The following is a 27,001-nucleotide window of genomic DNA, read 5'->3' on the forward strand; positions in this document are numbered from 1 at the left end:
CTCTCAAGAGTCTCCTCCAGCACCAGAATTCAAAAGCATCAATTCTTCAGCGATCAGCCTTCTTCATGGTCCAGCTCTCACTTGCATACATCACTACTGGGAAAACCATAGTTTTAACTATACGGACCTTTGTCGGCAAGGTGATGTCTCTGCTTTTTAAGATGCTGTCTAGGTTTGTGCTCCTGCAGCAAGTCGGAAGCCACGCCGGACGTTCGGCTTCCGAAAATACCGTACTTTTCCGTGTATAAGTCTATGCTTTGTTACTCTAAAATAATGTTCAAAATCTGGGCTCGTCTTATACATCCCCCCTTTTCTTAAATTGGAGTCCCCCAAAATAGGACTCGTCTTATATATGGGGCGTCTTATAGGCGGAAAATACAGCAGTTCGCAAACCCGAACAGTCACTTTCTGGTTTCGATCGTTCAGGAGTGGATTTGTTCGGGAGTCGAGGCGTTTGAGACCCAAAGGTACGACTGTAATTGCTTTTGGTAGAGTAGGGGGCACGGGGGATGAGTTTATGGAGCCGGGTGTGTGTGTGAGTTTATGGAGCCACTGACCTGGAGCGGGACAAGGCAGGACCCCAAAGGAGGATCCTGCCTCGTGTCAACCCTTTTGCCCTGTCCTTCTGTGTCGCCCAGTCTCCTCTGAGCGCTCCGAGCCGCACTGGGGTGCTTGAAACTGCAGCCCCACTCTCTCTTTGTCCTCTCCAACCCCGTGTCGTAATTTGTGCCGTGAGGGAAGCATCTGTGCATCGGCTGCGAGCTCGCACATGCCGGCTTCCCTCTCGACGCAGGCCATGCGCCGCAGAGAGGCCTTTGTCTCTCCCCTGACCCCAGTTGTAATTACCCGCTAGATTGAATGTTGGAACAATTAATACGCCCTCATCAAACGATGAGCCTTTTGTGATTGCGTTTCCTCCGCGCAGAGAGAGAGGGGAGGGAGAATGAGAGCTATTTCCATGCCGCCTGGAGCCTGCGATCAAAATGGCGTTGTTGGTGGTCCGCAGGGCAGGTGGGGGAGAGTCCCCCCACACTGCAAATGGTTGCGGTCGCCAGTTCGAATCCTGCCTTTCACTCCCTCCAGGAAGCGGGGAGCTGATTTATTAGGCAGCATCTGTGACATCTGCAAAGCCCCGGGTTCGATTCCTGGCAACTCTGCTTCATAAGAGTTGGAATACCAGAGGCCCTCCTCTCTCGCCCAACCTTACTGCTCAGTCGGTTAGCGATATTTCCAACCGGTCTTTTCCCAGATTGCGGACTCAAGGCAGCTTACACAAATGAAAGCGGCAGCAACAACAAAAAGATAAAATACAGTGCGTGACCACAAGCGATTTCAACCATTTCTGGGTGAAATTCTGCAAGATACATGGTAGCAAGGCAGAGAGCCTTAAATCTCTTTTGACACTGGTTTTTCCTGGGCCGGAAAGCTCTCTGTCTTACTTGGGGGGTGGTAGAAGCTCAGTGGGAAGCTAACTTAATGTGTTGGCTCCGGGAGACAGCATTAGAAATCCCCCAGGAGCCAGGTGTGTTTTGTGACTTGCACAGGTCCGATTGCGACCACATGGAGATCTCTGGACGCCAGGCTGGCGACTGACATCTCCTCCTGGCTGCCCCCTCCTTAAGCAGGTCAGCAGAAGAGCTTATTCATTGCGTCACCCCGTAACCTTCATGACCAGGGCCGGATTTAGGTTTGATGAGGCCCTAAGCTACTGGAGGGGATGGGGCCCTTTATATGTCCAGCTGTTCTTTGTCAAATTGTCACTGTTTTTTGTGTTGAATCTATGCTACATGGTAATTGATGGACCTAATAGGTATCTCAAGCCATTTGCACATGCAGAATGTAGGCACCCTATGTATAGAAAGGAGCAAACCAGTGATATTTTAGGGAGCAGGCTAGCAGGCGGAGCCCATGACTTACATCCACGAGGGCCATCCAGTCCAACCCCCTGCCGAGCAGGAAACACCATCAAAGCATTATTGACATATGCCTGTCAAGCCTCTGCTTAAAGACCTCCAAAGAAGGAGACTCCACCACACTCCTTGGTAGCAAATCCCACTGCCGAATAGCTCTTACTGTCAGGAAGTTCTTCCTAATGTTTAGGTGGAATCTTCTTTCTTGTAGTTTGAATCCATTGCTCCGTGTCCGCTTCTCTGGAGCAGCAGAAAACAACCTTTCTCCCTCCTCTATATGGCATCCTTTTATATATTTGAACATGGCTATCATATCACCCCTTAACCTTCTCTTCTCCAGGCTAAACATACCCAGCTCCCTAAGCCGTGCCAATGCAACTTCTAAGGCTCGCTAGCGTCAATAGGCATTGGGCGCCGAGATCGGTAGGGGGTTAGGCCCTCTTGGTAGTTCCTCTGCCCTCAATCGCTCATGGGGTGGCAGCCCAGGGGAAGGAGTTCTGTGGGGCAGCCCCTAAGCAGTAGAACTACTTCCCCACAGAGGTGCGGCTGGTGCCTTCAATGTACAGCTTTTGCCAAATGCTGAAGACGGGCCTCTTTGGGCACTTGCGATGTTTGTGTTTTGGGAGCCAGATTATTTCTCTGATGGTAAATTATGGTTTGATCATCATCTTCCCAAGCAACTCCTCTATTCCCAACTTAAGAATGGAAAGCGGAATGCCGGTGGACTACAAAAGAGGTTTAAAGACACTTCTCCAGGCTAAACATACCCAGCTCCCTAAGCCGTTCCTCATAAGGCATCGTTTCCAGGCCTTTGACCATTTTGGTTGCCCTCTTCTGGACACGTTCCAGCTTGTCAGTATCCTTCTTGAACTGTGGTGCCCAGAACTCCAGGTGAGGTCTGACCAGAGCAGGTGAGGTCTGACCTAGGAGCCTACACAACACAAAACACTGTTGCTGTATGTAGGTTTTATTTTATTTTATTTTATTTGTTTTTAATCTTATATTTTGGAAATGTGCATCCAGTTTTTTCCACTTTAATTTTTTTGGGGGCCCCCAAGAGTGTGGGGTCCTACGTTATAGCTTGTTTAGCTATAAATGAAATAGGGTTGAAGTAAAATAAAAAAATTCATTCAGTAGCACCTTAAAGACCAACTAAGTTTTTATTTTGGGTTGAGCTTTCGTGTGCATGCACACTTCTTCAGCTACACTGAAATAGGAGTCCCTAGGCACTTATGTGGAGAAGGGGTGGGGAGGGGGAGGGGAGGGGGGATCACTCAGAAGGGTGGTGGAAGTGGGTGATTGACTGACTGATAACTGTTGATGACTGAAAACGACTGTTTTTGCATGAAAAAGCAAGGGTTGAGATGGCTGAAGATCGCTTTATCATGTATAATGAGATAAGAATCCAATGTCTCTGTTCAAACCAGGTCCCTCCATGGTTTTGATCTTGGTGATAAGTTGTAATTCAGCAACTTCTCTTTCCAGTCTATTTCTGAAATTCTTTTGTAGTAAGACAGCTGCTTTGAGATCTTGTATAGAATGTCCTGGGAGATTGAAGTGTTCTCCTACTGGTTTCTCTGTCTTGTGGTTCCTGATGTCAGATTTATGTCCATTTATCCTTTGGTGTAGGGTTACTAATGCCCTCATTCAAATACCAAATTAAATAATTTAGGCGCCCCCCCCCACGTGCTAGAGTTGATGGTTTGATGATTCTCCTTATATCTGCGTTCCAAAATCTTATTAATTTCAATTTCCCGGTTGCTGCTGTTCTCCATCAAGCCTTGGGCGGAGCTGATGTCCTATGGTTTTGTCAGAAATTCTTCATTGCTCCATCCCGTGCTTCGTTGTTTTGCAACTTTGACAATAGCTGCAAAAATCGCACTGTCCCAATGTGCCTGTATTTGCCATTTCCCCTCTCAGCCATGGAAGAAGAGTGATCTTGTCAAACTGGAGAATAACAATAATATTAATAATAATAATAATAATATTGATACCCCGCCCATCTGGCTGGGTTTCCCCAGGCACTCTGGACGGCTCCCAACAGAATATTAAAAACACAAGAAAACATCAAACATTAAAAACTTCCCTAAACAGGGCTGCCTTCAGGTGTCTTCTAAAAGTCAAATAGTGGTTTATTTCCTTGACATCTGGTGGAAGGGTGTTCCACAGGGTGGGCGCCACCACCGAGAAGGCCCTCTGCCTGGTTCCCTGTAACCTCACTTCTCGCAGGGAGGGAACTGCCAGAAGACCCACGGAGCTGGACCTCGGTGTCCGGGATGGACGATGAGGGTGGAGACGCTCCTTCAGGTATACTGGGCTGAGGCCATTTAGGGCTTTCAAAGTCAGCACCGCCACATTGAATTGTGCCCGGAAATGTACTGGGAGCCAATGTAGGTATTTCAGGACTGGTGTTATATGGTCTTGGCGTCTGCTCTCAGTCACCAGTCTAGCTGCCACATTCTGGATTAGTTGTAGTTTCCAGGTCACCTTCAAAGGTAGCCCCACGGAGAGCGCATTGCAGTAGTCCAAGCGGGCGATAACCAGAGTATGCACCACTCTGGCGAGACAGTCCGCAGGCAGGTAGGGTCTCATCCTGCATACCAGATGGAGCTGGTAGACAGCTGCCCTGGGCACAGAATGGACCTGCGCCTCCATGGACAGCTGTGAGTCCAAAATGACCCCCAGGCTGCACACCTAGTCCTTCAGGGGCACAGTGACCCCATTCAGGACCAGGGAGTCCTCCACACCTGCCTGCCCTCTGTCCATTTAAGGCTTTCACGGTCAGCACCAACACTTTGAAATGTGGTCTCAGCGGCCGCTCCCAGTCCACCAGGTGGAAAGAGATGGTTGAGGAATGAACCTTACCAGTTCGCCTGCGCATTGTTTCAAGCGCGTTTCGCTCTGAGAATAGGGCCCTGCAGGACTTGATCTCCTTCCGCAGGGCCTGTTAGACAGAGCTATTCCGCCTGGTCCTCAAATTAGCTTGATCTTCCATTCCTTTTCCCTTTTCCTTTTTCTACGAAGAAACCTTTCTGGGTCCCCACACTTAAATACTTCCCTGGTCTCCTTGCTGGCCTTAGCAGGACTAGCTTGGCTAGTTAGCCCTGGCGATGCGATATTTATGTTGTACTTTATGTTGCTTTTAAGCTGTTTTTAAGTCGTTTCAATCAATGTTTTATATTTGCTGTTAGATGCCCTGAGCCCGGTCTCTGGGCCGGGGAGGGCATAGCTGCCAAGTCTCCCGTTTTCCCCGGGAAACCCCCGTTTTTCCAGCTGTCCCCAGCCACACAAAAAATGGATTTTTTTGTTTTCCCCCGGTTTATTCTGGCGTGGCGGCCATTTTGGAACTGGGCGGAACATGCTCAGAAGCAACTTTTGATGCTGCTCTGCCCAGTTCCAAAATGGCCACCGCGCTACTTCCGGTATGCTACTTCCGGTCCCTTATTTTTCAGAGAGGAACTTGGCAGGTATGCGGGGAGGGCGGGGTATAATTATTTTATTATTATTATTATTATTATTATTATTATTACAGATCTTCCACATGACCTACGACCTGGCCAGCGCCGTCATGAGGATAATCAACCTCATTGGGATGATGCTTCTCCTCTGCCACTGGGATGGCTGCCTCCAATTCCTGGTGCCCATGTTGCAGGATTTCCCCAGCGACTGTTGGGTCTCCATCAACGGGATGGTGGTGAGTCCAGTTGCCCTGGCATCCCTCCCCCTTGGCTTTTGCTACTGGGAGCCGGCCTCCATGACCACTAGGACCAGCCTCGTCCCCTAATTGCCTCCCCTCCCTCCTCATACAGTATACAGTGGTGCCTCGCTTAACGAATGCCCTGCTTAATGAAATTTCCGCTTAACGAAAGGATTTTTCGAGCGGAGGTTGCCTCGCTAGACGAATTCGATTTATGAAAAATTCGTCTAGCGCAGGCATAGGCAACCTTGGCTCTCCAGATGTTTAGGAACTACAGCTCCCATGATCCCCGACCACTGGCCCTGTTAGCTAGGGATCATGGGAGTTGTAGTCCCAAAACATCTGGAGAGCCAAGGTTGCCTATGCCTGGTCTAGCGAATCGTGGTGCATTGAAATTCAATTAATGCGTTCCTATGGGTAAAAAAAAAAATCAAAAAAAGTTCAATGCATTCCTATGGGATTCGCTAGATGAATTTTTCATCATAAGAAAAGACCCGTGGAATGAATTAAATTCATCTAGCGAGGCACCACTGTATGCTATATGGTCATTTATGGACCTCATAGGTATCTCAAGCCATTGGCCCATGTTTCCCTGCAACCAGTCCATGCAGAATGTAGGCACCCTATATATAGAAAGGAGCAAACCAGTGATACAGTGGTACCTCGGCTTAACAATTGGTTCTGGAAGTCTGTACTTAACCTGAAGCGTACTTAACCTGAAGCGAACTTTCCCATTGAAAGTAATGGAAAGTGGATTAATCCGTTCTAGACGGGTCCGTGGAGTACTTAAACTGAAAGTACTCAAACCGAAGCGTACTTAAACCGAGGTATGACCGTATTTTAGGGAGCAGGCTAGCAGGTGGGGCCCATGACTTACATCCTAGGAGCCTACACAACACAAAACACTGTCACTGTATGTAGGTTTTATTTTATTTGTTTTTTCATCTTATATTTTGGGAATGTACATCCAGTTTTTTCCCCCTTTAAATTTTTTGGGGCCCGCCAAGAGAGTGGGGCCCTAAGCTATAGCTTGTTTAGCTTATACGTAAATCCGGCACTGGTTGAGTTAGTAATAGCGAAAACACGGAGCTGTCAGACAGGAGGAATGGCTTGTGTTGTGCCCAGGCTGCCCGCTTCCTCCTGTGACCTGCCTCTCTCTCTCTGTTCCAGAACGACTCCTGGAGCGAGCTGTACTCTTTTGCCCTCTTCAAGTCCATGAGCCACATGCTGTGCATCGGTTATGGCCGACAAGCGCCAGAGAGCATGACGGACATATGGCTGACGATGCTGAGCATGATAGTGGGGGCCACATGCTATGCCATGTTCATCGGCCACGCCACGGCCCTCATCCAGTCCCTCGATTCCTCCCGGCGCCAATATCAAGAGAAGGTATTTGTGGGCAGGGGAGGCGAGGTTACGCAGAGACGCATGGTCTGCTGGGTTGAGTTTCCCCTGGCTGAAGCAGGGCAACCGGTGGCTCGGGTCTCGTTTCCTTGTCCCAGGGATCTTGCCAGGAGAGCACGAGGGTGACAAACCTCATACATCCCTGCTCCTCGGCATTTATTCCGACGGCGGTAGACTGCTCCGGAATGTGGAAGCTCCATCTAGCTGGAAACAAGGAAAGCAGAAACAGACCTCCGAAAGGAGAGCCCTGCTGTCATTTCCATTACAACCCTTCCCTTTCTCCAAGGGCCCTGAGACACAGTAGATATGATTTTACTTAATCTATAGATATGTGTGTCAATACATAGGGAGCAATAAGGTAGTCTGTTTAATTTTTCCTTTAGAACCAAGAGTCTTTTAAGAACCACGAGGACCTCAAGCTTCTTCTGGACACGTTCCAGCTTGTCAGTTCAAGAAGGATACTGACAAGCTGGAACGTGTCCAGAAGAGGGCAACCAAAATGGTCAAAGGCCTGGAAACGATGCCTTATGAGGAACGGCTTAGGGAGCTGGGTATGTTTAGCCTGCAGAAGAGAAGGTTAAGGGGTGATATGATAACCATGTTCAAATATATAAAAGGATGTCATATAGAGGAGGGAAAAAGGTTGTTTTCTGCTGCTCCAGAGAAGCAGACACAGATCAATGGATTCAAACTTCAAGAAAGAAGATTCCACCTAAACATTAGGAAGAACTTCCTGACAGTAAGAGCTGTTGGGCAGTGGAATTTGCTGCCAAGGAGTGTGGTGGAGTCTCCTTCTTTGGAGGTCTTTAAGCAGAGGCTTAACAGGCATATGTCAAGAATGCTTTGATGGTGTTTCCTGCTCGGCAGGGGGTTGGACTGGATGGCCCTTGTGGTCTCTTCCAACTCTATGATTCTATGATTCTTTTCTTCTGATAGATTTTTTTTGTTGAGATTTCCCCATAATAACAGCAAAATTGCAGCTATGGGCAGGGAGGTGGGAAGTTAGGAAGGAAAGAAAGGAACAATAAAATTAGAGGAGGAGAGGGGAAAGATAGAGAGGGGGGGGAGAGGGAGAGGGATGCAGCAATAAATGCAAATTTTTTTCCACATGCTTGTTTACATGAATGAAGAACATAGGATTATTAAAAACCTCCGACCCATGCGGACACCCATCTTCTCTGCTTTCTGTTAAACAATGTTTATTTTAAATTGAGGAATCCTTCCTTTCCTTTCCCCATGAAAATCTTTAAGGGAAAGATGACAGCGCGGTTTTAGACCCGGTGGCTGGAGGCTGTTTTGACTAGCCTTCTTCCCGTTCTTGAAGCAAAAGGCTCTTTTTTTGACAACCTCGTTGGGTCCACAGGGGCACCCCCCCCCCTCAAAAAAAACACCACTGCTTCGACTGAACGGATGCGACTGTCATCCGTCTTCTGACAGTCGCAGCCTCGTGGGGTTGGCAATTGGCGCAGCATGCAGAAACCAAAGAGAGCTCTCTCTTGCCAACGCCTTGGCATTCCTGCCAGGCAAATCTGTAGGGCAAATCTCTCACCCCAGGTGAGAAACGGCCAGATTCAGCTACCAGGAGAGCCTGGACTTTTTGTTCCTAGGCTTTTTAGGTCAAGTGGTTTTTCAGGCTGTGTCTTTCACAAGAGGGGGTGGCTTATTAAGGAGGTTGCCGTCTCAAAGAAAGGACGGTTTTGCCTGTTTTCTTTCCATCTATATGGGGTTTTTCTGGCGTCCAACGATGCTTCGCGGCCGACTAAAGGTTCTGCTCAGGGGTCCAAATGACCAGGTTCGATTCCCACCTGTTGCTTCGGGTGGTGTGTCGGCAATTGGCGCGGTTTATTTACAGGTGAAACTCGGAAAATTAGAATACCGTTGAAAAGTGTATTTATTTCAATAATGCAACTTACTATTTTTTTTCTTTTTCTTTTAATTTTTACAAATGCTTTCTTTTGGAAATTCCACAGTAATAAAACTAAAATACAAAAATAAACATCACTATTACATTTCATTAATGACATTCCGTTTATAATTGACCCGCCTAACGACAAATCATTACAATGACAACAAATAAAGGCTTGACAGATCCTGCTTTGCATGTCATGCATCTATCTCATATATTGGTTTCACCTTTTAAGTGGCGTTACTGAAATAAATGCACTTTTCAATGATATTCTAATTTTCCGAGATTCACCTTTAACACTGGCAATTCCTCGGCAGGCGGTATAAGCTGTTTTTTATGGGACTTAAGCTGAAGGTTTAATGGCCAGTCCCCCATTTCCCAAGGCAAATTTCAGGAGGAGCTGACTCGTGTTCTCAGACGGCCAGTGGTTTTTTCACCTGCGTGGTGGTTGTCCCATGTTCTAGTGGCAGCGAGTTCCCCGGATGAGGTGGCAAGCCGCAGCAGCGGTTTCAGGCTGGAGGACTTGAGGTCCGATCGCTGTTCGGTAATCCCCTCTATCACGACGGCCGAAAGGACTCTCTTTGCAACTTTGGGGGTCAGCAGAAAATGGGTGCCATATCCCGTTTCTGTATTACTGAGTGTCTCTCTCTCTCTCACCTTCTGGGATAGCCATCCGGCTCAATTAACAAATAGTTTGAGAGGCAATTCAAAACAAAAATTCATGGAGAAATGGGAAAGGTATAAGATATATGTTCAAAAATATACCAAAGGTTCACTGTCTATGCTAGGGTTTGAGTGACTTGTGAGTGAGAAGGATTGGAATAATAGAATTAAGGATACTAACTGATGTAGGAATGTATTAGATAATTAGGTAAAGAAGTATAGAATAGAATCATAGAATCATAGAGTTGGTAGAGACCACAAGGGCCATCCAGTCCAACCCCCTGCCGAGCAGGAAACACCATCAAAGCATTCCTGACATATGCCTGTCAAGCCTCTGCTTGCAGGCCTCCAAAGAAGGAGACTCCACCACACTCCTTGGCAGCAAATTCCACTGCCGAACAGCTCTTACTGTCAGGAAGTTCTTCCTAATATTTAGGTGGAATCTTTTTTCTTGTAGTTTGAATCCATTGCTCCGTGTCCGCTTCTCTGGAGCAGCAGAAAACAACCTTTCTCCCTCCTCTATATGACATCCATTTATATTAGAGTACATTCATGCAGGGCTGTCTTAAACATATCTGGCGCTGTGGTGCGAAGATCCCTCCGGCAGCCCCCCCCCGTTTCCCAGTGCGGCTGTCTGGCGGGCGCTGCAGCGAGGCGCCCCGTGGCAGCCCGGTGCCCTGGCGCATTGCGCCACCCAGCCTTGCCTTAGGGCCGGCCCTGCATTCATGGGTAAAATTAAAATATACATTAGGGATTAACAGGAAGTCCAAATTGTGGTAGTTTATATATGACTTTGGAATATTTTGGAATACAATTTTGTTTACAAATTTTGTTTGTTTGTTTTGATTCGTATTTACATTGTTAATATATGTGTGCGAAAAGACAAAGACCAATAACGAGGGATATAATATTGTTTATAGAAACGTTTATTTTTGTAACATAGAAACATGGTTTATATTCTGCGATATATAGAACTTTCGTATTGAATATCAACTTTATGCATTGTTCTGTTATGTATTCTTTTGTTTATTAGTCTACTTTGTAATATAAAATCTTTAATAAAAATTAAATAAAGTGGGTGGGGGAAGAATAGGGGAAAGCCAGCCAGCTGGAACATGTTATTCTTCCTTTTAAACTGAGGAATTCACAGTCGTTAAATGCCAAATTAATGGAGGGGCCAATGCAGAAGGGGATCGGCTCAGCTCTGCAGGCAGAAGGCAGAAGGTCCCAGGTCCAGGCCTTAATACTAATACAGTGGTACCTTGGTTCTCAAACTTAATCCGTTCCGGAAGTCCGTTCCAAAACCAAAGTGTTCCAAAACCAAGGCCTGTTTTCCTATACAGTACAAATCAATGCAAAATGGATTAATCCGTTCCAGACTTTTAAAAACAACCCCTAAAACAGCAATTGAACATGAATTTTGCTATCTAACGAGACCATTGACCCATAAAATGAAAGTGATAACCAATTTACTGTAAAATAAATGAGTCAGTACAGTAGATGATAAAAATTAAAATTAAATATTTTTCATACCTGCACTGATGATAGTCACTGTTTCATAGCTGCCAAGTTTCCCCTTTTCTCGCGAGGAAGCCTATTCAGCATAAGGGAATTTCCCTTAAAAAAAGGGAGAACTTGGCAGCTATGGTCACTGTTTGGATGGGGGGCTTTTATCCATTTCTGCAGCCACACAATCAATCAATCAGTAGCTGAACTGGGTTCCACACAGTCCCAAAAACAAATGAAACAAAACAAAAAAATAAATAGCAAAAAGAAAAGCGTCAAACTTAATCCGTTCCGGAAGTCCGTTTGAGTTCCGAAATGTTTGGAAACCAAGGCGCCGCTTCTGATTGGTGCAGGTGCCCCGGAAACAATAGCCGACAGCCGCATTGGATGTTCGGCTTCCAAAAAAAAACGTTTAAAAACTGGAACACCTACTTCTGGGTTTTAGGCGTTTGGGAACCAAGGCATTTGAGAACCAAGGTAAAGGTAAAGGGACCCCTGACCATTAGGTCCAGTCGTGACCGACTCTGGGGTTGTGGCGCTCATCTCGCTTTACTGGCCGAGGGAGCCGGCGTACAGCTTCCGGGTCACGTGGCCAGCAGGACTGAGCCGCTTCTGCCGAACCAGAGCAGCGCACGGAAACGCCGTTTAGCTTATACTTAAATCCAGCACTGGTTATTTCTCAAGAACCATGAGGACTAGAGTCTTACTTTAGGTCCATGGTTCAGCCTCCTCCTGTGTCGTTTGGTTTAGCTTTCTCTTCCTTACTTCCCAATATAATTAAGGTTTTGAAATGCCTTCGTGCTCACTGCATTTTTTCTCTCTTCTCTCCGCAGTACAAACAAGTGGAGCAATATATGTCTTTCCACAAGCTTCCTGCCGACTTCCGCCAGAAAATTCATGATTACTATGAGCACCGCTACCAAGGCAAGATGTTCGATGAGGACAGCATCCTTGAGGAGCTCAACGAGCCCCTTAGAGAGGTAAGGGTTGTCCCTTGATCCCTTGACCCCATGGGAAAGGGGGGCAGAGTCCTGTCCTCTGTTCAGGGCCAGATTTAGGTTGGATGAGGCCCTCAGCTACTGCAGGTAATGGGGCCCTTTATATGTCCAGCTGTCCTTTGCCGACAACAAATTGTCACTGTTTTTTGCGTGGAATATATGCTATATGGTAATTTATGGACCTCATAGGTATCTCAAGCCATTTGCACATCACAAAATATGTATTTTATCAAAGTAATTGTTGAACTGAAATACAATTAGGAAGAAGTATATTAACAGTGAAATGCAATTAAGAAGAAGTCTATTAATAGTGAAATAATTATTAAGCTCTAACTGAAAATGATTTTTTGATTCATAGCAAACTTAATAATGCAAACACATTGGCATTTGGCAATAAGAGAAGTTCCTTTAGAAACACAATTTACAAAGACTCATAATCTAGTATCTGGAAACTTGCTCTAACATGAAATAATAATAGGTGTAAATATATGGTGCAAACTAATAATTTTAAATAGCAGAATGTAGGCATCCTATAGGGTGGCACTGTGGGTTAAACCACTCAGCCTCTTGGGCTTGCCGATTGAAAGGCCCGTGGTTTCAACCCCGTTGCTCTGTCCCAGCTCCTGCCAACCTGGCAGTTCGAAAGCACATCAGTGCAAGTAGATAAATAGGTACAGCTCTGGCAGGAAGGTAAACGACATTTCCGTGCCCTGCTCTGGTTTTGCCAGAAGCAGCTTAGTCATGCTGGCCACATGACCTGGAAAAACTGCCTGCGGAAGCGGACAAATGTCGGCTCCCTTGGCCTGTAAAGTGAGATGAGCGCCGCAACCCCAGAGTTGTTCACAACTGGACTTAATTGTCAGGGGTCCCTTTACCTTTTAGGCACCCTCTATATAGAAATGAGCAAACCAGTGATATTTTAGGGAGCAGGCTAGCAGGCGGGGGCCATTCCTTCCATCCTAGGAGCCTACGCAACACAAAACACTGTTGCTGGGTGTAGGTTTCTTACCTTATATTTTGGAAACGTACGTCCAGGTTTTTTTCCCCTTTCAATTTTTCTGGGCCCCCAAGAGAGTGGGGCCCTAAGCTATAGCTTGCTTGTTTAGCTTATACGTAAAGAGCTGCTCGACAGTGGAATTTGCTGCCAAGAAGTGTGGTGGAGTCTCCTTCTTTGGAGGTCTTTAAGCAGAGGCTTGACAGCCATATGTCAAGAATGCTTTGATGGTGTTTCCTGCTTGGCAGGGGGTTGGACTGGATGGCCCTTGTGGTCTCTTCCAGCTCTATGATTCTATGAAATCTGGCACAGCTCACAGCTCACCGCCCCCTGTTCCTCCTTCTCCCCTTCTCTCCAGGAGATTGTCAACTTCAACTGCCGCAAGCTGGTGGCCTCCATGCCGCTGTTTGCCAACGCCGACCCCAACTTCGTCACCGCCATGCTGACGAAGCTCAAGTTTGAGGTCTTCCAGCCGGGCGACTACATCATCCGCGAGGGAACCATTGGCAAGAAAATGTACTTCATTCAGCATGGCGTGGTCAGTGTTCTCACCAAGGGCAACAAGGAGATGAAGCTCTCGGATGGCTCTTACTTTGGAGGTGAGGCTGGTCTCTCTCCCCCTCCCCCCCCGCAAAAAACCCCATCTCCGATGAGGGAGAGCCCACTGTCTTCCAGGCAGGGTGGATAAAAATCAATGATTTAAAAAACAACAATAAAAAATTGTATCAAAATATGTTAAACATTTCCTCCTGCATCTTTTATAATAATCCAAATCCGTTGTGTCCAAAGTCACCATGACACAACAACAACAACAACAACAACAACAACAACAACAACAACATATTATTTATACCCCGCCCATCTGGCTGGGTTTCCCCAGCCACTCTGGGCAGCTTCCAACAGAAAAATAAAGCACGATAATCTATTAAACATTAAAAAGCCTCCCTGAACAGGGCTGCCTTCAGATGTCTTCCAAAAGTCTGGTAGTTGTTTTCCTCTTTGACATCTGTTGGGAGGGCAGGCGCCACCACCGAGAAGGCCCTCTGCCTGGTTCCCTGCAACTTGGCTTCTCGCAACGAGGGAACCGCCAGAAGGCCCTCGGTGCTGGACCTCAGTGTCCGGGCAGAACGATGGAGGTGGAGACGCTCCTTCAGGTATACTGGGCCGAGGCCATTTAGGGCTTTACAAGCGTCGTTCCACCCCTACTAACGATTCTAACTGCTTACGATGGTTTTTAAGATGAATTATAATTTTTCCACATTTAATAATAATAATAATAATAATAATAATAGAATGTGGAAAATTTACAATTCATCTTTAAAATAATCTTATTATTAATTACTTATACCCCACCCATCTGACTGGGCCTCCCCAGCCACTCTGGGCGGCCGCCAACAGAATATCCAAAACACCATAAAACCTCAAACATTACAAACTTCCCTAAACGGGGCTGCCTTCAGGTGTCTTCTAAAAGTCAGGTCATTTTTGGTTTTCCCGATTTCTGATTCTTCCTGTCATTTTTGCCATTTCGGCATAAATCCATCGACTTAATCTGCCATCCTGCGATTCCTGGACCTTTTCCAATTTTACAGTAAGGTTTTTCTATGAGGTATGGTGGGGTTTCTGTTCACTTGGCGGGGGTTGCGACCGAAATCTGTGGGGTGTGGGTGTGTGCTGTGGAAAAAAAAAAGCTTCTTTCCTATCTTGCCTTGCAGAAATCTGCCTGCTGACCAGAGGCCGTCGTACCGCCAGCGTCCGTGCAGACACGTACTGCCGCCTGTACTCCCTTTCGGTGGACAACTTCAACGAAGTCTTGGAGGAATATCCTATGATGAGGAGAGCTTTCGAGACAGTCGCCATCGACCGGCTAGACCGCATAGGTATTTTGCATGGGTGCTCTGAGCAGAAATCCTGTACCATGCCTCGACTTCAGAAGGGCATTGGGAGAACCTTTTGGATCAGGCCGAAGGGGCCCCTCTCTTCTAGCATCCTGCCCTTGATCAGAATCAGAATTGTAGAGTCGGGAGGGACCCCGTGAGTCATCTATTCCAGCCCCCTGCAATGCAGGAATCTTTTGCCCAACCTGGGGCTCGAACCTACGACCCTGGGAGTCTTGTGCTCTGCCGACTGAGCTGTCCCAGCTTCACAGAGACCAAGCTGAGGGAACATCATGAGAGCCTTGGTGAATCAGGCCACCCACCCTTGTCCGGCAGCCTGAGCAGCCAGATGCCCCAAAGGGAAGTCTCCACGGGATTCGAACACAAGACTCTCCCCACCTACGGTTTCTGGCAGTACCACTGAGAGTGATTATGATAATGATGATAACCATCATCATCGTAATCATCTTCTTTGGCAATCACTCATAGCCGAGTAAGATTGTCTTCCATGAACTCGGTTTTAACAGTGATTCTGGATCCACACGTCCTTCCACAGTGGGGACAGAGGTTTCTAGGCGGGAGTTGATCATGGTGTGGATTCACCAAGCGTGCCTTCCTCTTAGCACATTTCTTCCTTGCGTCCTGAGTTCGAGTGTCTTCAAAGCCCATGACATCTTTGGCAAAGGCTGTTCTCCAATTGTAGCGCTCGCAGGCCAGTATTTCCCAGTTGTCAGTGTTTATACTACATTTTTAAAGATTGCCTCGAGAGAGTCTTTCAACCTTTTTGTGTTGACCAGCAGCATTACGCTTTCCATTCTTAAGTTGGGAATAGAGTAATTTCTTTGGAAGACGATCATCAGGCATGCAGAGACAGGGAGACAGGGCTGTCTTAAGCATATGCAGCACCGGGTTGCAAAGATCTGCCCAGTGCCACCCCCCCCAGTTGCCCAGGCGCGCAGGAGCGCAGAGCTGGCCAGCTGCCTCAGCGTCTTGCTGACTCGGTCACTCCTGAACTCGCGGCGCAGAGCCGCCCGCAGCAGGAGAGCCCGTCGCGGCGCTCCAACCAACGGGCGGGCTCTTCGCCGGACTCAACTCTTGGGCCCCGGACTCTTGGTCTGGTGCCCCTTAGAGTCCGGCGCCCAGGTGCCCTGCACCCCTAGCACCTATGGCCCTGCCAGGAGAGAGAATGGCTCTCAAAGTGAAACATTCACAATGGGATGAGGGTAGTGTTATCATCACAACTCTATTCATTATTATCATTGCCATGATCTTACACTTTGTAAAATTCTTATACATCACTTGGGAAGACAGGCGAACTAATATCAGTGTACTGGAAGAAGCAAAGATCACCAGTGTTGAAGCGATGAGAGCCAGTGTGGTGTAGTAGTTAAGAGCGGCAGACTCATAATCTGGGGAACCTGGTTCGTGTCTCCGCTCCTCCACATGCAGCTGCTGGGTGGACCTTGGGCTAGTCACACTTCTCTGAAGTCTCTCAGCCTCACTCACCTCACAGAGTGTTTGTTGGGGGGGAGGAAGGGAAAGGAGAACGTGAGCCGCTTTGAGACTCATTCGGGTAGTGATAAAGCGGGATATCAAATCCAAACTCTTCTTCAGCATCAATAATATTACAATGTTGAACCTCCCTCCTTTTCCCCCTCTCCCCGCCAGGCAAGAAGAACTCCATCCTGTTGCACAAAGTCCAGCACGACCTCAACTCGGGCGTCTTCAACAACCAGGAGAACGAGATCATACAGGAGATCGTCCGCTACGACCGGGAGATGGTGCAACAGGCAGAGCTGCACCAGCATGCGGCCATGTTCGCCCCGCCGCCCCAGCCCCAGGTGACGTCGGCCATTGCCACGCTGCAGCAGGCCGTGGCCATGAGCTTCTGCCCGCAGATGGCCAGCCCGTTGGTGGGGCCCCTGGGGCTGGGCTCCCCGCGCATGGTGCGCCGGCTGCAGTACCAAGGAGCCGTCCCGGGGCCCTTCGCCATCTCGCCGGCGCTGCTGCAACAACATCAGCAGCTCAACCTGCAGCAGCAGCAGCAGCAGCAGCAACAACAACAACAACATGGCACCCCGCAGCAGCCCCCACCGCAGCGCCCGCCGCAGCAACAGCCTCCCGCCCCCTTCGCTGCGGTGGCGCCCAGGCCGCCCGTCCAAAGCCCCCTGGCTAGCCGGACGTTCCCCTACGGCGGCGCCAAGGGCCAGTCGAGCTCCCAGCTCTCGCTGACTCAGCAGAAGGCGCCCGGCTCGCCGCAGCGGCTGGCGGCGCACAAAAGCACGCAGGCCCTCCCCACCAGCAGCCTGAGCCAGGAGACGCGCCCGCTGTCGGCCTCGCAGCCCTCGCTGCCGCACGGCGTCTCTCAGACCATGGGCCAAAGCCCGCCGCCCTCTGCCCATGAGTCCTCCTCCTCCATCGCGGCGGCGGGGCAAGGGCAGGGGGCTTCCCCGGCCTCCTCTTCCCCTTCGCCAGCCCCCTCTGCCCAGAGCCCCGGAGGTATCCCACAGGCGGCGCCCCGGGGCACTGTGCCTCCGCCCCGCGGGGGCCTGCCCCACCCGGTGCCCGTGGGCTCCCCTACGCCGCCGCCGCAGCCGGACTCGGGCGGTGCCCGCAAGGACTCTGCCGTTAGCACGCCCGACACGGACCCAGCAAAATCCAGGCTTCCATCCAACTTGTGACCTTTGACCCGAGCGGCCGGCGGCACCGTGGCGGCCGCGGGGTGAGGGGCGGCGGCACCCCCACCCGCCTGGCAGCAAGGTGCCACTGCAGTGTCCATCGCCGCTCCTTCGCTCTCTTGCGGGCCATTCCTTTTGCTGCACAAGACTGGCGGCGGCAGGGGAAAGGGGGGCAGGCCAGGTCTTCGCGGGGATGGGGTGGTGGGTGTTGTCCCCCATTGTCCGCCGCAACGTCCGTGCCCACCGTGGGGCGCGAAGCCTGCTTCTGGGGAAAGTGGGGCGGAAACCCCGACGGCTGCCTCGTACAGAAGCTGGGGAAAGTTTGCTTAGGGGGAGCCCTGTTCCTCTCCCTGGAAAAGGGGGTGTTGGTGTTTGAGTGTGTGTTGAGAGAGAGAGAGAGAGAGAGAGAGAGCCAGCTGCCCCCCCCGTCACCCGTTGCTCCTGACCAAAGTTTGGCTCCCGGTGACCCCCTCCCTCCCCCCCCCCCGCTGCCATCTCTTCTCCATCCCACCTCGCCCCGCTGTGACTGCACCACCGAAAGCCATATCTAGATTTACCGCGCAACTTTAATCCAATATGTGTAAGATATATACATACATAAATACATATATATCTAAAACAATTATAACAATTATAGATATCAATATGGTAAAAGACCACATGCGCAGAGCCTTATGCAACTTGCTCCACGGAGAACCCCGAAAGGAAGGGGATTTGTGTGTGGGGGGGGGGTGGCAGTTAGGAAAAAGTGGAGTCGTTGGAGAGAAGGGATTGGCAGGGGGGGACGTGGACCACATTTTGCCAGCAGTTGAACCTTCCTCCTCTTGTGAAAACCTGGTTTTCCTGTCTTTGCATGCCTGCTAAAAGGCTTTATTTTTGGGCGGGGGCACGTATTAAATACCGGGTGCGACATTTGGGGAATGGCGGGTCAATTCTCTGGAAGTCCCCAATCCATGGAGAAGGATTTGCGTGTTTTTGCCTGTCTGCTATTCCGCCCACCCCTTCTTCCGCTCTAGTGCCTTCCTGTTGCAAGCCTGTTGTTAGCAGCTTACGGAACTCACTGCCACAAGGTTTGGGGCAAATTCAGGGAGGGCAGTTTTGGCGACAACCTTCCCCCCTGTTTGTTTCCTCGCATGCGCGTTGGCGGGGTGGTCACAAAAAGATTCTTTAAAAAGAAAAAAAACGAGGTGGGGGTGGGGGAGAGAGTTGATACCGATTCGCAGAGGTTGGGCCTAAGCAACTTAGCTTCTTAATGTTCCTTCCATGTGGCTTATTTTACTTTGCTTACTTTGACTGCTTACTTTAACTGCAAAAGTTAAAATAGAGCATCCACATTCAGAGGCAGTCTACCTGACAGTGGTGATCAGTGGAAATGCAATTGCATGGGGTGTTTGTTTGTGTGTGTGTAAATTTGGAGGCCCTCTGTGTGTCCCCCCAATTCCCATCAGCCCCCCCAAACAGCCAGCATGACCAATGGTTTAAAACAAATGCATTTCACAAAACATATACAGTGGTACTTTGGTTCTCAAACCTAATCTGCTCCGGAAGTCGGTTCCAAAACCAAAGCGTTCCAAAACCAAGGCGCGCTTTCCCATAGAAATTAATGTGAAACGGATTCCAGGCATCCCCAAACTTCGGCCCTCCAGATGTTTTGGACTACAATCCCCATCATCCCCGACCACTGGTCCTGTTAGCTAGGGATCATGGGAGTTGTAAGCCAAAACATCTGGAGGGCTGCAGCTTTGGGATGCCTGGATTAATCCGTTCCAGACTTTTAAAAGCAACCCCTAAAATAGCGATGTAACATGAATTTTACTATTGAACGAGACCATTGATCCATAAAATGAAAGCAATAAGCAATGTACTGCTGTCAATCAATCAATCAAGCAATCAATCTGTAGCTGAACTGGGATCCACACAAAACAAAAAAGGGCCACAAAAACGCAAAATAAATAGCAAAAACAGACAGACCTCAGCGTAACACTCAAAACGGAGCATGTTCGGAAAAAAAGTTCGCAAACCGGAACACTTACTTCCAAGTTCGCAATGTTTGGGTTCCAAGGTGTTTGAGAACCAAGGTTACCACTGTACACCTTTAGGCACCAGGCGAAAACGTTCCTCTCCAACCAGGCCTTGGGCTGATTGACGTCCTATGCCCTTTAAAATCTGATGTGGAAGAGGGGATTATTGCTTTTCTCCTTGTTGTTTTTGTCATCTGTTTTGCATTTTTCATATTGCAATTTAATGTTGCGAACTGCCTGGAGATCTATGGCTATCGGGCAGTATGCAAATTTTAATAATAATAATAATAATAATCCCCGCCAGTCTCCTCCAAGATACCGCATTGTACCAAATATTTGTCCTTCTTGGAGCGTTGAAATAAATGCGCCTCGCAGGCCCATTCATCTCAATGGGTCTGCTCCGAGTAGGAGTTTGTCGAAGGCAACCCAGCTATATCTTTAAAAAACCGGACTTCTTTCTATAAGCAGAAGGCATGGCAGGGTTTGAAAATCTGCCAATATGTTCAGTGCCTCCCTGGCTGCGGATGACTGGCTGCTCTGTGGGTGGAGAAATGAATTCTCCAGCGGAAACGAATTGTCATCTTCAAGAATTGTCATCTTCATCTCTATTCCAACTCTGTTCCTCTTCCCCCCCCTTTTTTTAAAAAAAGCAAGCTGTAAAGTATTTTCCTTCCTTTCTCCAAGTGCAATATGGTACTTTCGAATGCACCCACGAGCATCTGTGCTTCCTCTCCTTTAAAAAAAAAAAGGCAATAAATCTATCGAGCCAAACGGGCCACAGATGGAGATCAGAAAATCCTCGGGAGGGACCAGGAGGGGAAACTGCTGTGTTTCACTCTCAGGGAATCTCTTCGGCAGGCTTCCGGGGAACGTCGCCAGTCCTTGTTCTACATAGATGGAGAACGAGAGGATTTGTGCAAAGATAATGGCTGGCAGTCCATGCTCACCATTTCTGGATCAGGGACTGTTGAGCAGTTATAATAATATTAATAATAATAATATATTATTTACACCCCGCCCGTCTGGCTGGGTTTCCCCAGCTACTCCGGGCGGTTCCCAACAGAACATTAGAAATGTGATAAAAACATCGAACATTAAAAACTTCCCTAAACAGGGCTGCCTTTCAGGTGTCTTCTAAAAGTCAGATCTTTGTTTATTTCCTTGACATCTGATGGGAGGGCGCCACCACCGAGAAGGCCCTCTGCCTGGTTCTCTGCAGCCTCACTTCTTGCAGCGAGGGAGCTGCCAGAAGGCCCTCGGAGCTGGACCTCAGTTTCTGGGCTGGACGATGGGGGTAGAGATACTCCTTCAGATCTACAGGGCCGTTTAGGGCTTTCAAGGTCAGCACCAACCCTTTGAATTGTGCTCGGAAACATACTGGGAGCCAATGTAGGTCTTTCAGGACCGGGGTTATATGATTGATGGCCGGTCTCTGGATGATTTGCAGCAGACTGGCAAGGGTTTTTGCGGAGTGCCAATTTGCTTAATGGTTCCCCTTCCAACATAAAAATAACATTAGCACCCTTCGCCGGTAGTAACCCAAACGTAACTTTGCACTTGCGAAAGGGTTCGTGCCCCCTGTTAACGATCACAGACCGCTTGCTATTAAACAGAAAGAAAAGGGTTTACAATAAAAAAAAATCTCAAAACTCTGAACCATCTGTTAAAACAAGATTAACCCAAAGAATCGTGGGAACTGTAGTTTTTCCTATGGGAGCTGAATGCCTAGACCTGCTACTGTATATTCCTCTCACAGAGCTACAGTTTGCAGAGTTCCCTGGGAAGAGAAATTTAGGCTGAAACCACTCTACAGATTGTAGCTCTAGGAAGAGAATAGAAGATAGCCGAAGAACTCAGCATCCTTAACAAACTACAGCTCCCAGAATCCTTTGGGGGAACCCATGGCCTTTTTAAAGCAGTATGATACTGCTTTAAAATATGCAGTGCAGACTGGTGGGCATAGCTGCCAAGTTATCCCTTTTTTAAAGGGATTTCCCCTTATGCTGAATAGGCTTCCTCGCGAGAAAAGGGAAAACTTGGCAGCTATGCTGGTGGGGGCTAAATTACAAGCAAGTTGGTGAACAAGGCTGGGGGAACCTGTTGTCCTCAAAATGTTGGGACTCCGGCAAGTTGAAACGCTACCTGGATTAAGGTAAATTCAGCAGTATAACACACAAATGATTGGGGGTGGAAGGGGAAACTGAATGGTTTTTTGTTTGTTTTGTTTTGTTCTTAGAACATGCAGAAATTATGGGGAAATTTAAAGAACCTTGGAAGGGGAAGGAGGGAAGGCAGTGAATATATGACTACAACGGTGGATATTTAATGATGGAAATGTAAATTTGATTTTTTAAAATCAAGATCAGGTCTACCGTATATGACCAATGGTCAGGGATGAAGGGAGTTCAGCAGCTGGCTGATTTTTTATATATATACCGTGTTTCTCATATTATAAGACACGTCTTATATTTATTTTTTCCTCAAAAAAACACACTATGGCTTATTTTCAAGGGATGTCTTTATTTTTTTCCTCCTCCTCCTGCCGCGGCCGACATTGCTGCTGCGCCTATCATTATGTCTTATTTTCGGGGTATGGCTTATATTCCTTGAATGCTTAAAAATCCTGCTATGGCTTATTTTATGGGTATGTCTTAAAATATGAGAAACAGGGTATCACCTGAAGGAACTTTACAGCATTGCTCTTCTTGAGGTTGCTGCAAGAAGCAGGAATTCTCCCCATCTCCTTAATAATATTGTCTTCTGCACCTGTAGCCTCTAAATGCAAGATTCCCACCTGGGGAAGGAACAGGTCAGTGAGAAGCTTTTTGGCGATTACATCGTAATAGCTCCTTTGCCAGCTTGTGAAATGGGTTACTGTTTTCAGGCTGGCTTTTTAAACTGTTCTGAAGCCGGCAAATGAAACCAGCCAGCCCATTCCCCAGAGACAATGGACTCATGAGAGGAAAGCAATGCATTAGTTGTGTGTGTGCCTTTTTGGGGGACGGATCTTCTCTTGAGTAAGGCTAATGTCGGGTTGCAGCCCAGCGAGTAGGATTTAGCTGGATAGGACACCCTGTTCTGTGGAGGGCTCAGTCAATAATACCAGCCTTGATGGGTTTTTCGGTAACGTGCAAAGTCTTTTTAAGGAGGTGTGAAACACATTTTTATCCCCCCCCCCCCCGGACTGTGATAGAAGTTTGATTTATTCTTGTTGGGATTTGCCCCCCCCCTGCTTTGTTTTTCTTACATCAGGGCCAGATTTAGGTTTAATAATAATAATAATATTTTTATTTATACCCCGCCCTCCCCAGTCAAAACTGGGCTCAGGGCTCAGGGCTTGATGCAGCCCTCAGCTACTGAAGGTCACGGGGCCCTTTATATGTCCAGCCATCCTTTGCCAACAACAAATTGCCGCTGTTTTTGTGTGTGTTGAATTTATGCTATATTGGTCATTGATGGACCTAATAGGTATCTAAGCTACAGGGAACCAGGCAGAGGGCCTTTTCGGTAGTGGCGCCCGCCCTGTGGAACGCCCTTCCATCGGAGGTCAAGGAGATAAACAGCTACCTGACATTTAGAAAACACCTAAAGGAGGCCCTGTTTAGGGAAGTTTTTAATCTGTGATATTTTAATGTATTTTGGTATTTGTTGGAAGCCGCCCAGAGTGGCTGGGGAAACCCAGCCAGATGGGCGGGGTATAAACAAACAAATAATAATAATAATAATAATATCTCAAGCCATTTGCACATGTGGCCATGCAACCAGTCCATGCAGAATGTAGGCACCCTCTATATAGAAAGGAGCAAACCAGGGATATTTTAGGCTTAGGGAACAGACTAGCAGGTGGGGCCCATGACTGACATCCTAGGAGCCTAAACAACACTGTATGTAAGTTTGATTTTATTTGTTTTTTACAGTGTGGTGTAGTGGTTAAGAGTGGTAGACTCGTAATCTGGGGAACCGGGTTCGCGTCTCCGCTCCTCCGCATGCAGCTGCTGGGTGACCTTGGGCTAGTCACACTTCTCTGAAGTCTCTCAGCCCCACCCACCTAACAGAGTGTTTGCTGTGGGGGAGGAAGGGAAAGGAGAATGTTAGCCGCTTTGAGACTCCTTCGGGTAGTGATAAAGCGGGATATCAAGTCCAAATTCTTCTTCTTCTTCTTCTTCTTCTTCTTCTTCTTCTTCTTCTTCTTCTTCGGAAATGTACATCCAGTGGTTTTTTTCCCCTTTAAATTTTTTTGGGGGCCCCCCAAGAGAGTGGGGCCCTAAGCTATAGCTTGATTAGCTTATACATAAATCTGGCACTGCATTACATTATAGACATTATGATATACCCAGCTCTTGGATCGGTTTTTTAACGAAGAGCAGGCTATACAAGAACCAACCAACCAACCAGAGGGTTGCAAAAAGATGTGGAGCATGCATGCATTAGGGATTTGGGCATGAAATCAGGATTGTTTGAGAACTGCATCGATTTTGCATGGGGTCAGACGGACCAATGGCACCTTCTCCCATCCCCCCTTCCTGTCTGAAATATGGGGGGGGAGGATAACAGATCTCCAAAGCAGACTTGCAAGGCTGCCTGCCACCTTCCACGGCTAACCAGGCCCGCTTCCTTGCTCTCGTGTCGTAACAATCCAGCCTCGGGTTTTGTGCCTCTCCCTTTCGCAGCCTCTCTCTCTCGAGAGGTGTTTGTGTGTATGCATGTCTGTACGTGAACTTGTTTCGCCCCCTGTCTTTGGAGTTGTGTATGTGCGCGTGCATGTTTGAATTCGTGGCGGAGCAACAGCTGCGAGGAGGCATCATCGCTTAGTGGTTAGAGCAGGCAAGTCCAACGTCCGTTTCGGGGGCCGGTGGTTGATTTAATCTGGCCCCCGTGGCAGCATATGTCCTTGGGTAAAATCCTTAAAAAAGCTCAGCAACTTTGGTCGGCCCTCACGCATCTTCACGTCATCAAATCTGGCCCTCTTTGGAAAAAGTGTGGGCAACCCCTGGCTTATAGCATCTGCACTGCATGCAGAATGCCCCAGGTTCGATCCTTGGAGGGCACCAGGTTGGGGAAGTCTCGGCCCATCATCCTCATTTGACCGCCATCTAACAATGCCCTATAGATTCTGGTACCCTCTGGGTTATTCTCTTCAGTCAACCTCAGTCTGGCCTGGCTGCTGAGAATTTCGCTGGGGGTTGTCTCCTCCCTCTTGAGGACTAGAAACTTGCTTTCAGTGAGAAACGATTCCCACCATGGTGAATCCTGGGTATCAGAGATCACCTGGTGCCTGGATTTGTGACGATTGCATTGAGCCATCGAATGGTCATTGGGGTGTGTTTCCAGGGATGTGTGGCTTAGAAGCCTTTGTACACAAAATTGGAACACTTCCTTGTGCGTTTGAAGGGCTGCATCTACACAACTATTAAAAAAAACACACTTTGAAAACGCTCTGGGGGGAAAAACACGTTTTAAAGCTCACAATGGGAAATTTCATAGAATTCCGATTTCAGCTCTACAGCGCCCTCTGCTGTCACAGTATTATAACGCATTTATAATGTTTTGTTTTTACTAATGTAGCTGGGTCCCAAGTTGGAAAGTTGCAAGGTAGCTGGAGCAATGGGGAGAAAGGCGGGGTGGGGGTGGGATGTCTGGGTTTTGTGCTGAGGGTAGAAATCCTGACCCCTCCCTTCCCCTCCCCGCTGCTTTGGTTGCTAAAGATTTAACACGCCCTACATTGCCCTGCCGATTATGAGAGCTAGAAAACGGACCCTTTGCAACAAAACCGCAATCTTTGGCGAGGAGAAATAGGAAGGTATGCCTGTGTGAGCAGTTTAAAGGCCTCTGGTCATGCGAGATGATTGACGCCCCCTTTGGGCAAAGACAGGGTTGCCCCCCTCAGTTTTAGTTACAAGTAGGTAGCTGTGTTGGTCTGATGTAGTCAAAACAAAATAGAAAAATTCCTTCCAGTAGCACCTTAGAGACAAACTAAGTTTGTCACTGGTATGAGATTTTGTGTGCATGCACACTTCTTCAGATCCACTGAAGCAGAAGTCACCAGACCCTTATTTATAATAATAATAATAAGTTATTATTTATACCCCGCCCATCTGGCTGGGTGGCTTCCAACAAACATTAAAATACATCAAATATCACAGATTAAAAACTTCCCTAAACAAGGCTGCCTTTAGGTATTTTCTAAATGTCAGGTAGTTGTTTATCTCTCTGACCTCTGATGGGAGGGTGCCACTACCGAGAAGGCCCTCTGCCTGGTTCCCTGTAGCTTTGCTTCTTGCAGCGAGGGAACCCGCCAGAAGGCCCTCAGAGCTGGACCTCAGTGTCCGGGCTGAACGATAGGGGTAGAGACGCTCCTTCAGGTATACTGGACCAAGGCCGTTTAGGACTTTCAAGGTCAGCACCAACACTTTGAACTGTGCTCGGAAACGTACTGGGAGCCAATGTAGGTCTTTCAAGACCGGTGTTATGTGGTCTCGGCGGTCGCTCCCAGTATTTATAGTGAGAGGGTGGGGAGGGGTATTACTCAGAAGGAATCACAAGACAGAGAAACCAGTAGGAGAACACTTCAATCTCCCAGGACGTTCTATACAAGATCTCAAAGTAGCTGTCTTATTACAAAAGAAATTCAGAAATAGATTGGAAAGAGAAGTTGCTGAACTGCAACTTATTACCAAACTTATTACCAAACTTAAAACCATGGAGAGACCTGGTCTGAATAAAGACATTGGATTCTAAAGCTATCTTTAGCCATCTCACCCCTTGCTTTTTACTGTAAGACCAATTGCAGTCGTTAACAGTCGTCCACAGGCTTACCCCACCTATCAGCCAATCACCCTTTCCCACCACCCTTCTGAGTAATACCCCTCTCCACCCTCTCACTATATATAAGGGTCTGGTGACTTCTGTTTCAGTGTATCCGAAGAATTGTGCATACACACGAAAGCTCATACCAATGACAAACTTAGTTGGTCTCTAAGGTGCTGCTGGAAGGAATTTTTCTATTTTGTTTCCCCTCAGTTGTGTGAATGAGGAATTTGTCCCCCTAACTATCCTGGCATTATGGCATTAAATGTGAGTCATTTGCCCAGGATGAGAAGGGAAGGAAGGAACTGGTAATAGTATTTTTTTTGGGGGGGGGGGTAGTGAGTGAGTTGTGAAGTCCAAATTCCCTGTCCATATCACCCATGTTTAGTTTCTGCTTTATTTTTATTTTTTTACACCGTTTTTGCAACCCATGGTTTCCCTGCTGTTTTCCAAGAAACAAGGGGAGCTGGGGTCTCAATGCTGAAATGGAGAGTCTGTCTGTATTATTGGGGGGGGGGGGAAATGGGGCAATGCAGTCTA

General features: G+C 47.9%; 1 protein-coding gene across 1 annotated transcript in view; it reads left to right on the forward strand.

Moving 5' to 3' along the window:
* The window catches only part of HCN2 (hyperpolarization activated cyclic nucleotide gated potassium and sodium channel 2), a 54,168-nt gene extending 36,532 nt beyond the window's left edge, over positions 1-17,636 (forward strand). The window contains exons 3-8 of the mRNA XM_060275228.1: positions 5,443-5,604; positions 6,778-6,996; positions 11,920-12,066; positions 13,437-13,677; positions 14,794-14,958; positions 16,624-17,636. Of these exons, the coding sequence (XP_060131211.1) occupies positions 5,443-5,604; positions 6,778-6,996; positions 11,920-12,066; positions 13,437-13,677; positions 14,794-14,958; positions 16,624-17,636 (1,947 nt within the window). The remainder of the gene's footprint in view (positions 1-5,442; positions 5,605-6,777; positions 6,997-11,919; positions 12,067-13,436; positions 13,678-14,793; positions 14,959-16,623) is intronic.
* The last annotated feature ends 9,365 nt before the right edge of the window (positions 17,637-27,001 follow it).

This window comes from Zootoca vivipara, chromosome 6 (assembly GCF_963506605.1).
Source record: "Zootoca vivipara chromosome 6, rZooViv1.1, whole genome shotgun sequence".
NCBI lineage: Eukaryota > Metazoa > Chordata > Lepidosauria > Squamata > Lacertidae > Zootoca > Zootoca vivipara.